This window comes from Panthera onca, chromosome A1, assembly GCF_046562875.1.
Source record: "Panthera onca isolate mPanOnc1 chromosome A1, mPanOnc1 haplotype 2, whole genome shotgun sequence".
NCBI lineage: Eukaryota > Metazoa > Chordata > Mammalia > Carnivora > Felidae > Panthera > Panthera onca.
Window position 1 is genome coordinate 239,774,431 of NC_138339.1, and position 14,339 is coordinate 239,788,769.

The following is a 14,339-nucleotide window of genomic DNA, read 5'->3' on the forward strand; positions in this document are numbered from 1 at the left end:
GAAAGAACGTATTTTAGGAGAGAAGGATCAGTTATAATTCAGAACCCATTTGATTTCTCATATGTTTTTTTTCCAAAGACTGATTTCCTAGATGCTTGACTTTTTTTTCTGGTTATAGTTTACCATTACAAATTTGAACTAGAGCATACTTTCTGGATTCAGGGTTTAGAGAACTGGAATTGTAAGGGTGTTACAAAAAGTGGAGTTTATATGCATATAGGAAAATTTGCTTATATAATGGTTTAATTAACCCAGCAAACCTTACAAGATCTCATTATATTTCCAGTTTTACTACTAAAGAGTTGTACTTAGAAGGGAATGTTCACAGCATAAGAGCCATGATTCAAATTTAGTTTAACTCCCCAAATCCATATTGTTTCAGTAGTGTTTCCCTGGAGAAAATTAAGATTTTTTAATATTTACAATTATAGTCCAAGTGTGACCTAGGAACTACTGAATAATAAATAATTCTTTCAGAAAAATTAGTGCATGGTTGATTCCCCCAATTTTCCCCTTTCCCAGTCCATGTTTAAAAAAGAAAAAGTATTTTTTAGGTATAGAATACCTAGATCATAGTTAACTTTGTTTTATTTTATGTGCCTCTAAAAATATTTGAAGCTGTTTCTTGTGACTACATCTTTACCTCTGACGACCTCCCCCTTTATCTCCCAAATTTGTCTTACCTACCCATCTTTCCCTCCCCACCCTAAAATGAAAGTTAAAATTTAGGATTGCAGGAAATGTATATTTTTTGTCGTTGAGACATCTATACTTTATTGGTGGGGTACGGATTATGTTCTTACCAATGTTTTAAATTTTATTTATTTATTTTCAAAAGTTTATCTATTTTGAGAGAGTGCACATGAACAGGGAGAGATGGAGAGAGAGAGAATCCCAAGCAGGCTGTGCACTAACAGTGCAGAACCATGAGATTGTGACCTGAGCCAAAATCAAGAGTTGGACACTCCATTGACTATGCAACCCAGGCACCTTACCAATGTTTTTTAATAGAAGCTATTATAGGCAAGAATAATTGAAAAAATTCTTTGAATTTCAGGTACATTCATAGGTCATTCTTTTTTTTTTAAATTATTTTTGTCATTTGCTCATCTTTTATGCATTCATTCAAGAAATAAATACTAAATATATACAGTGTGCCAGATAACGTGCTAGGTATTTGAGGTATAGCATTTAACAGACATTTCACATCCTCATTGAGTTCATAGTCTAACAAGGAAAAACAAGTATTAAATAACTACAATTGTAATAAGTTTAGGCCTTTATTTTTTGGTGTAGCCAATTAATCTAGCACATAACACTCAATAAACTATTCGCTTTTATTACTATGCCTAAAAGTTACTTAAAAAAAAATTTTTTTTTAACATTTACTTATTTTTGAAAGACAGGCAGAGCATGAGCGGGGAAAGGGGGGAAAAGAGAGAGGTACAGAATCTGAAGCAGGCTCCAGGCTCTGAGCTGTCAGCACAGAGCCTGATGTGGGGCTCGAACTCATGAACTGTGAGACCATGACCTGAGCTGAAGTCAGACGCTCAACTGACTGAGCCACCCAGGCACCCCTAAAAGTTACTTTTAGAGAACAACTTTGATTCTAGACAATTTATTTAGGGCATGTTTGATTCCTGTGTTGCATGTTGCCTTATATAAAATTGTTGAGGGAAAACCAGAAAGCCTTATTGAAGGTGATAATTAGGGGAGTGCAGCTTGTAGGTAGTATCAGATTGCTTAGTTTTGAATCTTGGTTCTATGCTTACTAGTTGGGCATCCTTGGGCAGTTTCTTAAACTCAGGGTTGTTAAAACATGAATTACCATATTGTCATGAGGTAATTCATGTAGCGTACTTGCCCAGTACAGTGCCATGAACATTGTAACTGCTTGCTAAATGGTAGTTCTTGTTGTTCTTATTTGTTGTTTTTTTTGCCTGTTAAACATAGATTTCTGTATGTTTTCAAATGTAAACTCTTAGGGAAAGAGAACAGCCACCACGTTTTGCTCAACCTGGGACATTTGAATTTGAGTATGCATCTCGATGGAAGGCTCTTGACGAAATGGAAAAGCAGCAGCGTGAGCAGGTTGATAGAAACATCAGAGAAGCCAAAGAGAAACTGGAAGCAGAAATGGAAGCAGCTAGGCATGAACACCAATTAATGCTAATGAGGCAAGGTAAAAATGGGTTTCATATAGATATAGTATGATTTTTTTTTTCTTAAGGCACATACTATTTAAGTTGCTGTTTATGAGTTAGAAGGTAGTTGGAACTCACTGTATCGGAAACAAAAATCTCCTTTTTCTAAGAGAACTTCCTTAAAAAAAAACGGGCGCCTGGGTGGCTCAGTTGGTTAAGCGTCTCACTTCGGCTCAGGTCATGATCTCACGGTCCATGAGTTCGAGCCCCATGTCGGGCTCTGTGCTGACAGCTCGGAGCCTGGAGCCTGTTTCGGATTCTTTGTCTCCCTCTCTCTCTGCCCCTCCCCTGTTCATGCTCTGCCTCTCTCTGTCTCAAAAATAAATAAACGTTAAAAAATTAAAACAAAACCAAACCACAGAACTTACTAAAATAAGTTTTGCCTACATAAGTAGTATTCTTGGATGTTATTAAAGTGGTTAAATTTTGCCAGTAGAAGATAGATGACTCTGCTGGCAAAAAGAGAAGCACAGTGGGTAATTCTTGGTATGTAGATTTGGCAAAAGTCACATACCAAATGTTGTACACCTGACACTAATATAGCACTACATGTTAACTAAGTGGAGTACCAATAAAAATTAAAAAAAAAAAGTTTATTGGGGCGCCTGGGTGGCTTAGTCGGTTAAGTGACCAACTGCGGCTCAGGTCACGATCTCATGATTCATGGGTTCGAGCCCTGCTTTGGGCTCTGTGCTGAATGCTTGCTCAGAGCCTGGATTATGCTTCAGATTCTGTGTCTCTTTCTCTCTCTGCCCCTCCCCGCTTGTGCTCTGTCTCACTCTGTCTCTCAAAAATAAATGTAAAAGAAAAAAAGTGTATTTATTTTGAGAGAGAAAGGGAGAGCATTCACACATGTGCATGAGCAGTGGAGGGGCAGAAAGAGAGAATCCCACGCAAGCTCCATGCTGTTAGTGCAGAGCCCGATGTAGGGCTCAATCCCATGAACTGTGAGATTGTGACCTGAGCCAAAATCCAGAGTCATTGGATGCTTAACCAACTGAGCCAATGATGCTCCCCTAGAACAAAAACTTGTACTTTTATTTTTAAATTTATTTTGAGAGTGAGAAATCATGAGCGGGGTAGAGGCAGAGACACAGGAAAGAGAATCCCAAGCAGGCTCTGTTCTGTCAGTGCAGATCCCAACTTGGAGCTCGATCTCACAAACCGTGAGATTATGACCTGAGCCGAGATCAAGAGCTGGGTTGAGCCATCCAGGTGCCCCTAGAGCTGACTGAATTTTTTTTTTTTTTTAAATTTTTTTTTTTTTTAACGTTTGTTTATTTTTGAAACAGAGAGAGACAGAGCATGAACAGGGGAGGGTCAGAGAGAGGGAGACACAGAATCTGAAACAGGCTCCAGGCTCTGAGCTGTCAGCACAGAGCCCGATGCGGGGCTTGAACTCACTGACCGCGAGATCATGACCTGAGCCGAAGTCGGCCGCTTAACCGACTGAGCCACCCAGGCGCCCCTAGAGCTGACTGAATTTTTAGGAACGATCATAATGGGTGATAGTTTATTCTCATAGTTACTGGTCGAATACCTAACCATAAGACAGGCTGCTTGAATATATGTAGAAGCCCACTTCTTTCCTCTCCGCTTGCTAGGTTTCTTTTTATGCCTATCTTTACTGTTTATCTTTCCCCTTCTTTAATTCTCCAAATAAATTCTTGTGGTAATTCCTGTCACTCATTTTTTCAACTATCTGTAATAATTTTGTATTTTTTTTTTAATGTTTATTTTTGAGAGAGAGAGCGTGTGCGTGCACACGCGAGTGTGGGGGAGAGGCAGAGAGAGAGAGAGGGAGACAGAGTAGGATCCCAGAAGTAGGCTCTGTGCTGACAGCAGAGGGCTTGAACTCACAAACGGTGAAATCAGGATCTGAGCTGAAATTGGACACTGAGACACCAGTGTGCCCCATAGTTTTATATTTGTTAAAAATAAACCTCTGATTGCTTTCTATTTTGCCTTTAATTTGTTTGTTTTTGTTTTTTAAAGTAAGCATTTAGTAAACATTTACCTTCTTTGACTACCTCCAGAGATCAAGGCGCTATAGATATCTACCTAGATTTCTGCCTTCTTATTGGACTGTTATTTAATCTTTGTCTCCTCTAAAGTATTTTTTATACTAGAGCTGGTATTTCTTTAAAAGGTGAAAATGTGATCATCATTCATCTTTTTAAATCCTTTTGGTAGAGTTTCGATTACTAAAAGTCCAGTGTTTGTTTTTTCTGTTCAGTAAAAGTTTATTGAACATGTATGAAGTCACTAACTGTGCTGATGCTAATTAAATAAGTTAAAAAACAATCCAGCTCAACAACTATAGAAACTAGTCAGACGTTTCTGGTTTCATTTGGATTCTAAACTTAGCAGTTCTGTAAGTTTACTCTTCAGAAAATTGAACTCATTTATTATCATGTACTGTGTTTAAAGATTAAGTCTCTTATGTAGCAGAAAATTTGAAATTGTTTTATGTGATGAGGTTTCAGAATCATTTGCTGCTTAGAGCTGGAAGAGAGGCCTTCAGTTTTATCTAGTCTGGTGGTTTTATGGTTTTAAAATTTGGTTACACATGAGAATCAACTGGGGGATTTTAAAAAATTTAGTTTCTTGGGCTCCATGATTGCTCTAGTACTTCTCTCTAATATGAATTGTTTTCTGCTCAGAGCCTGCTGGGCACTTTGCCACTGTCTACAGTCATGCCATAATCTTAGCACATAACTGATTAAATATGGAAGCATTTATACTACTATAAGCTATTTGTTGCTGCTGATGATAAATGGTATTATAACAGCCATTTCTTCAGCACATACTTATGTCAGTTGAAGAAGACACTGAGGTATTTGAGGATATAGTGTTGACAAAGAGCAATATTTCTTTAGGCCTCATAAAGCTCTTCTGAGCTTTTAGAAGATTTGCCTCATCTCTAAGGACATTGTATGTATGTATGTATGTATGTATGTATTTATTTGTTTATTTTTTAGAGAGAGAGGGAGACAGAACATGAGCAGAGGAGGGGCAGAGAGAGGGGGAGGAGACACAGAATCTGAAAGCAGGCTTCAGGCTCAGCTGTCAGCACAGAGCCCAACTCTGGGCTCGAACTCGACTGTGAAATCATGACCTGAGCTGCAGTTGGACGCTTAACCAACTGAGCCACCCTGGCACCTCCAGTTTGAGTTCTGAAGCACAGTAATTTTGCAGTTATTTCCCTGAGCTTTTGTTTTTTCATTGTTTTTTGTATGTTTCTTTATAACCCCTGTTAACAATATTTTTGGTTTATAATATTAGAAAAGCACATTGATTAGTTTATATTACTCCTGGTTTTACTTTTGCTGAAGTACATCTTACATTTATTTCAGCAGATATCTGCCAGTAATTTGTTTCAGTGTTAGTTTGTTTCATTGTTAGTCAAAACTGTTTTTAATTTATAGTTTTCTTTTATTATATAATTTTATATTTCATACAGCATTTGCAAGGGTGTATTGGGGTGGTGGAGAGATTTTAGGTAATCTGTGTTCTGTGGCTGTGTAGAAACAGAAACAGGGCTCTCTGGTTGACCTTTCATGGAAATAGAAAACCCAGTTAGTACAGAAAATGTGTCTTCTCCCCTGTCCCCCTTCTGCTTTCTTGTAGGAATCACAGGTTTTTTCTATATTTTAAGTTTCTTTTGTATATCCCTTAATGAAAAGAAAACTTGAATATGTCAGTAGATATGTATGTGTATTTATTTATAACCAAAGAGTCTTCTATTTATCTTTCTCTGTACCTTGTTATTTTACTTTCTACAGTAGTACATACTTCCAGATCTTGGTTTTTTGTTTTTAATTTATTAGAAAAATTATTTTTCAGTTTATTTATTTTGAGAGAGAGAAAGCATGCTTGTGCATGAGTGGGGGAGGGGCAGAGAGAGGGAGAGAGAATCCCACGCAGGCTCAGAGCTGTTAGTGCAGAGCCCGATGTGGGGCTTGATCTCCTGAACCATGAGCTCATGACCTGAGTCAAAATACAGAGTTGGATCCTTAACCATCTGAGCCACCCAGGTATCCCCGTCTCAGTTTTTAAATGGCTGCATCATATTCTATTAAGTGGGTATAATTAGTTTAGCTCATCCTCTGTTGATTTGTAGTTCTCTTTCCAGGTTGTTGGTAAAAGCAGTGCCTCAGTGAATGTTTATGTATATATACCTTAGCAAAGTTTTGTGACTTTTTTTTTTAATGTTCATTTATTTTTGAGAGAGAGAGAGAGTCAGAGAGAGCGAGCTTGTGTGCAAGTGGGGGAGGGGCAGAGAGAGAGGGAGACACAGAATCCAAAGGAGGCTCCAGGCTCTGAGCTGTCAGCACAGAGCCCAACACGGGGCTCAAACTCAAGAGACGTGAGATCATGACCTGAGCCAAAGTTGGATGCTTAACCAACTGAGCCACGGAAGCGCCCCAGTTTTGTGAATCTTAATTCTTCTTGGATACACTGATACGTTTTAATAGTTGTACTTTGGTACTTTACTCGTGTTTATTTAATGTTTTCTAGATCCAAATCCCATTATACTTACTACAGGTTTTTTTTTTTCCTTCTCCATTTGTTTATGATCATCAGCATAGGAGCAGTTTCTGAATTTTCTTCATGGTTATTTTTGTGTTATCTTTGTTCCTAGAGTTATAAACTTTGAACAGATGAAATTTAACTCTGCGCGCATTTTGTTATTACTCTCTCCTCTTCCACCACTGGTTTTTTATGATTATATTTTCATTCTTTATATGTGCTATCAAACTGGTAAATCAAGTAGAAGTATATTGCCTTTATAAATATCTTTTGGTTCCTGATAACTGAAGGAAAGAAAACCAAGGGAATAGGCATATTTTATTCCTCTTTCATTCTCTTTTCCTCTCAACTTTTATTTATTTTGCATCTGATTTGTTTGGATTTATTTAACTTAATTTTTTCTTTTTCAGTATAAAGGCTGATTTTGTTTATTTTTCTGGTGTTTTAGAACATTCAAGTTTTACTCTTAGTAGTTTTCAGGTACACAGTAATTATTTAAAACATAGCCACTATGTTACACATTAAATCCTCAGGCTTTATTATTCTTAAGGGCAGAACGTTTTTATCCTTTTACCAGACTCTCCCTGGTTACTCTACTTTCCAGCCCCTTGAAAGCCACTTTTCTAATGTTTGTTTCTAAGAGTTTGATTTTTTAAAATTTATTTATTTTTTTTTTAGATTCCACATGTAAGTTTTACCATGCTACCATGCAGCATTTGTCTTTATTTGACATACTTTACCGAGCTTAATGCCCTCAAGGTCCATCTGTGTTCTTGGAAATGTAGGGTTTCATTTTCTTGTGGCTGAAATAATATTCCATTGTGTGTGTGTATGTATATTGTGTGTATGAGGGTGTGTAGATAGATGTATGTTGTGTGTATACACCACATCTTTATCCATTCTTTCATTGATAGATAGGTTGTTTCCGTATATTTGTTTTTGTGCATAATGCTGCAGTGCACATCAAAGTGCACATATCTCTTCAATACTGTGTTTTCATTTCAAGTTAATGTTCTTTAATTTGATAATGTTCATGTGTTTTAATCTTAACTCTATTAAATAGAGGAGTCATGACTTGTCTTTTCATCATTTGATGTTTATCCTCATGATTTAAGAAGGGTTCATAGAAACAACATTCCTTGAGTTCTTGCATGTTCTAAAATACTCTGTGATCCTTAACATTTTAAACTGGTGCTTCGAATTCATGGATCTTTTTCTGTCTTCCTTTCTTAAGTACTTGATAGTATGTTTCATTGTCTTCTAGCACTGAATGATTCTGTGGGGAAGTCTGAGGTAAGCCTGAGTTTTTTCCCATCTTGTCGTAAGTGACTCCATCTTGATTCTTTCTTCTTAAGTAAAGTTCAGTAGCTTATTTAGGATATGTTCCCCCCCGCCCCCCATTTGTTTTTTATTTTTTTTATTTTTTTATTTTTTTTTGCAAGAAAATTTGAACATAGAGTTGAAGGAATTTTAAGGTGTTCGCTACTTAGATTCTGTTACTAACATTTTACTATACCTTATTACTGCTTTCTGTCTGGTCTATCTTGTATTCAGGATGCATCTTGTTGTGCAATACAGTGTTTCAGCTTTTCCTTGGGGCTAAATATGCCCTTACAATCTGTAGATTCAATGCTTGTATTTCTAGAAAATAGACTTGTTAGATCAGAGAGTATACATTCAGTTTTCATGAAGGATATTAAGTTGAGAAACACTTCTACAGTCTAGTAAATCAAATTTTAAATTTGTCTGTATTCTCCTTTAGTTCCTTATATTCCCATGTATTTGATATATTAAAATTATAGGTGTAATTTTGTTATTTATCATTAAATTAGGCAAGGATTTTCAAATGTTATTTGGTCTAGTAATCAGTAGTGCTCCAGGGGCGCCTGGGTGGCTCAGTCGGTTAAGCCTCCTTCTTCAGTTTAGGTCATGATCTCATGGCTCATGAGTTTGGGCCCTACATCTGGCTCTTTGCTGTCAGTGCAGAGTCCACTTCAGATCCTCTGTCTCCCTCTCCTTCTACCCCGCGCGTGCGCTCTCTCTCTCTCTTTCTCTCTCTCTCTCTCTCTCAAAAATGAATAGAAACATTAAAAAAAAAAAAACAACGTAGTGTTACATCTGATGTCTTTATGTGTATGGATGCCTTTGGATTCCTATTTTTTTTAATGTTGATTTATTTTAATAGAGAAGCATGAGCAGGGGAGTGACAGAGAGGAAGGGAGAGAGAGAGAATCTCAAGCAGCTCCAAGCTGTCAGCATGGAGCCTGATGTAGGGCTCAATCTCATGATTGTGATATCATGACCTGCGCCAGACATTGGGCATCCATGTGCCCCAGGATATTTTTTTAAGAAAATACCTGTTACTGTGATTTACTGGATCAAAGGAAAAAACACTCTAGCTATTTTTTTTGTAATTTTTTTCCCCAGAAGGATATTACTCTGGCAGTGTTTAATATATAAGCTTTGGTGAAATTTCAGGAACTTTAGTGTTGGGTTCTTTGAGCTAATTATTTTACCAATGTTGCAGATGAGGAAATACTGTCTGAGAGGGTAAAGCAGTTTTCTCAACAGGCATAGCTTAAAAGGAGAAAATCTAGTTGGAAAACAAATGTCTTAGTCCTTTTCGTGGAAGAAAATGCATATTTTTACATTTATTATATGTGCTAATATGTCCATGATTTAAGAGAAGCTAGCCTACAAACTCATGTTAAAATTATTATACGATATACTGAATAGACTTTTTTGGATAATCAGTGATAATAGGACACTGTGCACATTTTGGCTTATTGAGGTAGATATGTATTTTTGGTGTCTACTAGCTTTCTCCAGGTAAAGTAATTATATGATAGTTGTATGGTTCTCAGTGGTTGTACAGTGGAGTCAACTAGGGAGCTTCAAAAAAAATATATATATATTGATATCTACCTCCCAAGAGATTTTGTGGTTAAAAGGTACTTAAGTAGTTCTGATGAGCAGTTAAGGATGACAACTAATGGCCTGAATGTTCAAAATCATTGTAGTAGTGTTTGGTGACTTTTTAAGATAGCCAAGTGTTCTGTCAACTGGCATGTTGACAGAATCACCCGGTCCCTACTACCTGTGTCACTACAGTACATTTATAATCAGTCTGAATGGTTTTTTTTTTTTTTAAGTTTTCTTTAAGTAATCAGTGTACCCCACGTGGGGTTCGAACTCATGACCCCGAGATCAAGAGTTGCATGATCTTCTGACTGAGCCAGCCAGGCCCGTCTGTCCAAATCTTTTTTTATTGACATAATTAATACATAATTCGATCTGTTTTCAGTCTGTAAAAATGGGAAGGATAATTATCTTGTTAAGGTTAATGATGCCTACTTTGTCATGGTTATGATATTAGGGTAACTGACTCATAGAATGTTAACTGTGACTGTTAGTATTTCGGTATGTTCTCTTCTTTTTAAGTTTACATATTTATTTTGAGAGAGACACATGCAGGAAGGGCAGGGAGAGAGGGAGAGAGAATCCCGAGCAAGCTCTGCACAGTCAGCACAAAGCCTGATGTGGGGCTTGCACTCATAAACCGTGAGATCATGACCTGAGCTGAAACCGAGTTGGACACATAACTGATGTAGCCACCCAGGCACCCCTGTTATGTTCTTAATAATAGTGATTTGTTAAGGAACATTTAATCGAGATAATTTATGTTCACATTCGAAATTTCAGATAACATGATAAGGGAAAAGGGAAATAAAAGCAACCAGTAATTGTGCTATGCAGAGTATCTTAATATTTTTTGATCCATGTGTGTATGCACACATAATAATTTGGTAAGATACTGGGGCGCCTGGGTGGCGCAGTTGGTTAAGCATCCGACTTCAGCCAGGTCACGATCTCGCGGTCCGTGAGTTCGAGCCCCGCGTCAGGCTCTGGGCTGATGGCTCGGAGCCTGGAGCCTGTTTCCGATTCTGTGTCTCCCTCTCTCTCTGCCCCTCCCCCGTTCATGCTCTGTCTCTCTCTGTCCCAAAAATAAATAAAAAACGTTGAAAAAAAAATTAAAAAAAATAATTTGGTAAGATATTAACAAAGATTCTTTAGCACTTGGGTAAAACAAATGTACTTTTTCTCATCTTGTACTACTCTGGAACCCCTGTTCTTGATATAGCAAAGATTCATGACAGCAGGAATGCTCATCTTGTTTAAAATTAAAATGATCTTGTTAATATCAGAATTCAGCCTTTATTCCCTTTATAAGAAAGAATTCTCTCATTGCTTGTTTTTATAAGAAATTGACTTTGCATAGGAGGAATCTTAACACTAATTGTATTTTGGGAGGGATATTCTTTTGGTTTTAAGCAGCATCTTCTCTCTTTATTCTGTTTGTGTGTTCTGGTCTTATGTGTCCTCTGTTCATGTCTCCCAAAGCATCTTTTTGTGCTTTATATTCACTGCTGAAAAAAATTTTAATGTGTTTACGAGTGTACATGAAAATATGTCTGCCATTTATTCCATTTTTAGTATGTTCTAGGCTTTATGTTAAAACAATTACTACCCATTTTAATTTATTAACATAAGGATGAATTTTATTATTTTCATACCTATGAAGAAACAAACAGGTCCAGAAAAGATAGTAATTTGATTATACAGCTTATATAATCTTTCATTATAAGATGGTATAACAGACAAAAGAGAAGCTAGGTGTGTGAATATGAATAAGTTACTAAATATATTGTCAGTAATATGTTTATTGATTTAAAAATACAGAAAGAGAAGGTAGAAATATTAATGTGTGGTTTATTTTATAGATCTAATGAGGCGTCAAGAAGAACTCAGACGATTGGAAGAACTCAGAAACCAAGAGTTGCAAAAACGGAAGCAAATACAACTGAGGTAAAAGAACATCACCATAATACATATGTGAACATACCCAGTTTTTGTTGTGTGTGTTATTGATAAAATTTCCTACTGCCTATTATAAACAAATTGTACAAGTTGGAAAATACAGAAAAGTAACAAAATTTTCCATTTTGACTATAAACTAGCATAGTTCTCTGTTATTCTTATGTTTCCTTTTTTTTCTTAGCTGGTTATGGACACTTTGCATTCACTGTGAATGTACATAAGGGACTTAGGTGCTTCATATAATTTGTAAGAATGTGTTATGATTTCCTGGATCATTTTTTTCTAGAGATGGCTATATATTAACTGCTCTTAGTTTTAGTTTTTCTTGTTTTGGGCTTCTGATAATTTGCTTAAAGATTTATGGAAGTGGGATACATGATTAAAAAGGGGTATGGGCATTTAAAAATCTCACTACACGATAGACAACTGTGATGGTCAACTTAAAATATTTTAGGTTAAATAAGGATGTTTGGGAGACTGGTTGATCTAAGATGTATAAATAAAAATTAACAGCTTTTCTTATACCAGAAATATTTAATTGTGAAATATAATGAGATAAATGTTACTTTTAAGAGTTGTTGAAAATCATAGTAATTAGGAAATGTTATAAACAAAGCTATGATATATTTAAAAAATTTTTTCTTTTTTAATGTTTATTTTTTGAGAGAGAGAGTGCGAGCAGGGGAGGGGCAGAGAGAGAGGGAGACACAGAATTTGAAGCAGGCTCCAGGCTCTGAGTTGTCAGTACAGAGCCTGACATGGGGCTAGAACTCACGAACTGTGAGATCATGACCTGAGCTGAAGTCGGACGCTTAACCTACCGAGCCACCCAGGTGCCCCTCAAAGCTATGATACATTAAGCACACTTGAAGTTTGGTTTTTTAAGTGTTATAAAGGTAGTAAGTGCTTGTGGTAGAAAGTAAGGTGATCATGGGAAATAAAAAATAAAAGACAAGGTGAAAACCTTGAATAAATGTCAAGTATGGTCTGGAGATAGATAGTATTCAGTATATTTTAATGTATTTTTTCTAACTTTGTGCTTGATTAAAACAATGTATATATGTTTCTGTCTTGGAACTACTCTGATTTCACTCTAACCTACTTATTCTGAAATTATGGTATTTTGACAGGTAGCATTCGCATTTTTTTTTTAATGGTTATTTATTTCGAGAGAGAAGGAGTGAGGGAGTGGCAGAGGGAGGGAGGGGAAGGGAGAGAGAGAGAGAGAGAGAGAGAGAGAGAGAGAGAGAGAATGCTAAGCAGGCTCTGCTCCGTCAGCACAGAGCCCAACGTGGGGCTTGATCCCACAAACCGAGAGATCTTGACCCGAGCTGAAACCAAAAGTCAGACGCTCCACCTCCTGAGCCACCCAGGTGCCCAGCATTCTGTTTTCAAGCCTCCACATCTCCCAACTGGTGAATCAGAAATGGTAGGGGTGGAGACCAGCCAACTGTGCTTAAAAATCTTCCAGGTGATTCTAATGCATCATAAAGCTTGAGAACCACTATTGTATAAAACGGCCTGCATGTTTTCCTTACACAAGGGACCTTTTGCCAACTTCTTCCTTGTTGCTTCTTTTTATGTAAATATGTTAGTCTCTTCTACTTTTACAAGAAAAGGAAACCTTCCCTCCCATACATAAAACTATGACTCCATCTTTCCCTGATATTTATACTTGACAGCTAGACTTTTAGAATTAGTACTCTACCCTTCATCTGCTAAAAAAATAACCAGTGTCGGAGAACCCATAAAAGGGCATAAAAAGAAAAACAAATGGGGGCCTGGCTTAGTTGGTGGAGCATGCAGTTCTCGATCTCAGGGTTATAAGTTCGAGCCCCACATTGGGTGTAGAGATTGCTTAAAAATAAAATCTTAAAACAAAAGAACATAGTTGTATTGCAAGTGAATAACATTATCACTCTGAAAGGGGCTGGGGAAGGAAATAAGGACCCTAAATAACTTTGGAAAACACTGTCTTGACTGGACAGTATAAGCCAATGGCAAGAAAAACAGTACATCAAAATTTTAATCTAGTTAATGTGTTTCTCACAGGGATATGAGCTAGCAGTTCTGAGACGACTTTTTAATTTTTTTAATTGTTTATTTATTTTGAGAGAGAGAGCAGGGGAGGGGCAGAGAGAGGAGAGAGAATCCCAAGCAGGCTCCATGCTATCAGTGCAGAACCTGACATGGGGCTTGAACCCATGAACCGTGAGATCTGACCTGAGCTGAAATCAAGAGTTGGACGCTTAACCGACTGAGCAACCCGGCTCCCCTGATTAGGTCTTTAATGGAAAGAATGTATATGTATTTTTTTTTGAGTAAACAGATGAACAAATATAGATAATCAAATGCAGGTTTTCTCCTTGTTGGAGAAAGAGAAAGGCTACTAAAATGAATCCTGGGGTGTTGAATTGGGATCAGAGGTATTGGTATGAACTCAGTGTATTTAATTTAGACAGAAATATAGATGTGTGTGTGTATGTGTGGGTTCACATACATACATGTATTTCATAATCCTTGTCCACCTAGAAGTGGTTAACACACATCGTGCCCAGATTTTAGTTTCTAAACACCATTCTGTAATAAATGGAACCAAGGCTTTGTGGAGAAGTGGTTGATTACTGGACTGGAAGGTGTGAGATGATCCTGGAATGTTGTGCCAGGGAATAAGAAAGTACAGTTGTACCTCTGAGATACTGCAAGTTTGGTATCAGACCACTG

At 37.0% G+C, this 14,339-nt stretch overlaps 1 protein-coding gene across 1 annotated transcript in view; it reads left to right on the top strand.

Moving 5' to 3' along the window:
• PSPC1 (paraspeckle component 1) overlaps positions 1–14,339 on the top strand; it is a 73,168-nt gene that overhangs the window by 22,922 nt on the left and 35,907 nt on the right. The window contains exons 4-5 of the mRNA XM_060637597.3: positions 1,986–2,182; positions 11,519–11,603. Coding sequence (XP_060493580.3) covers positions 1,986–2,182; positions 11,519–11,603 — 282 coding nt within the window. The remainder of the gene's footprint in view (positions 1–1,985; positions 2,183–11,518; positions 11,604–14,339) is intronic.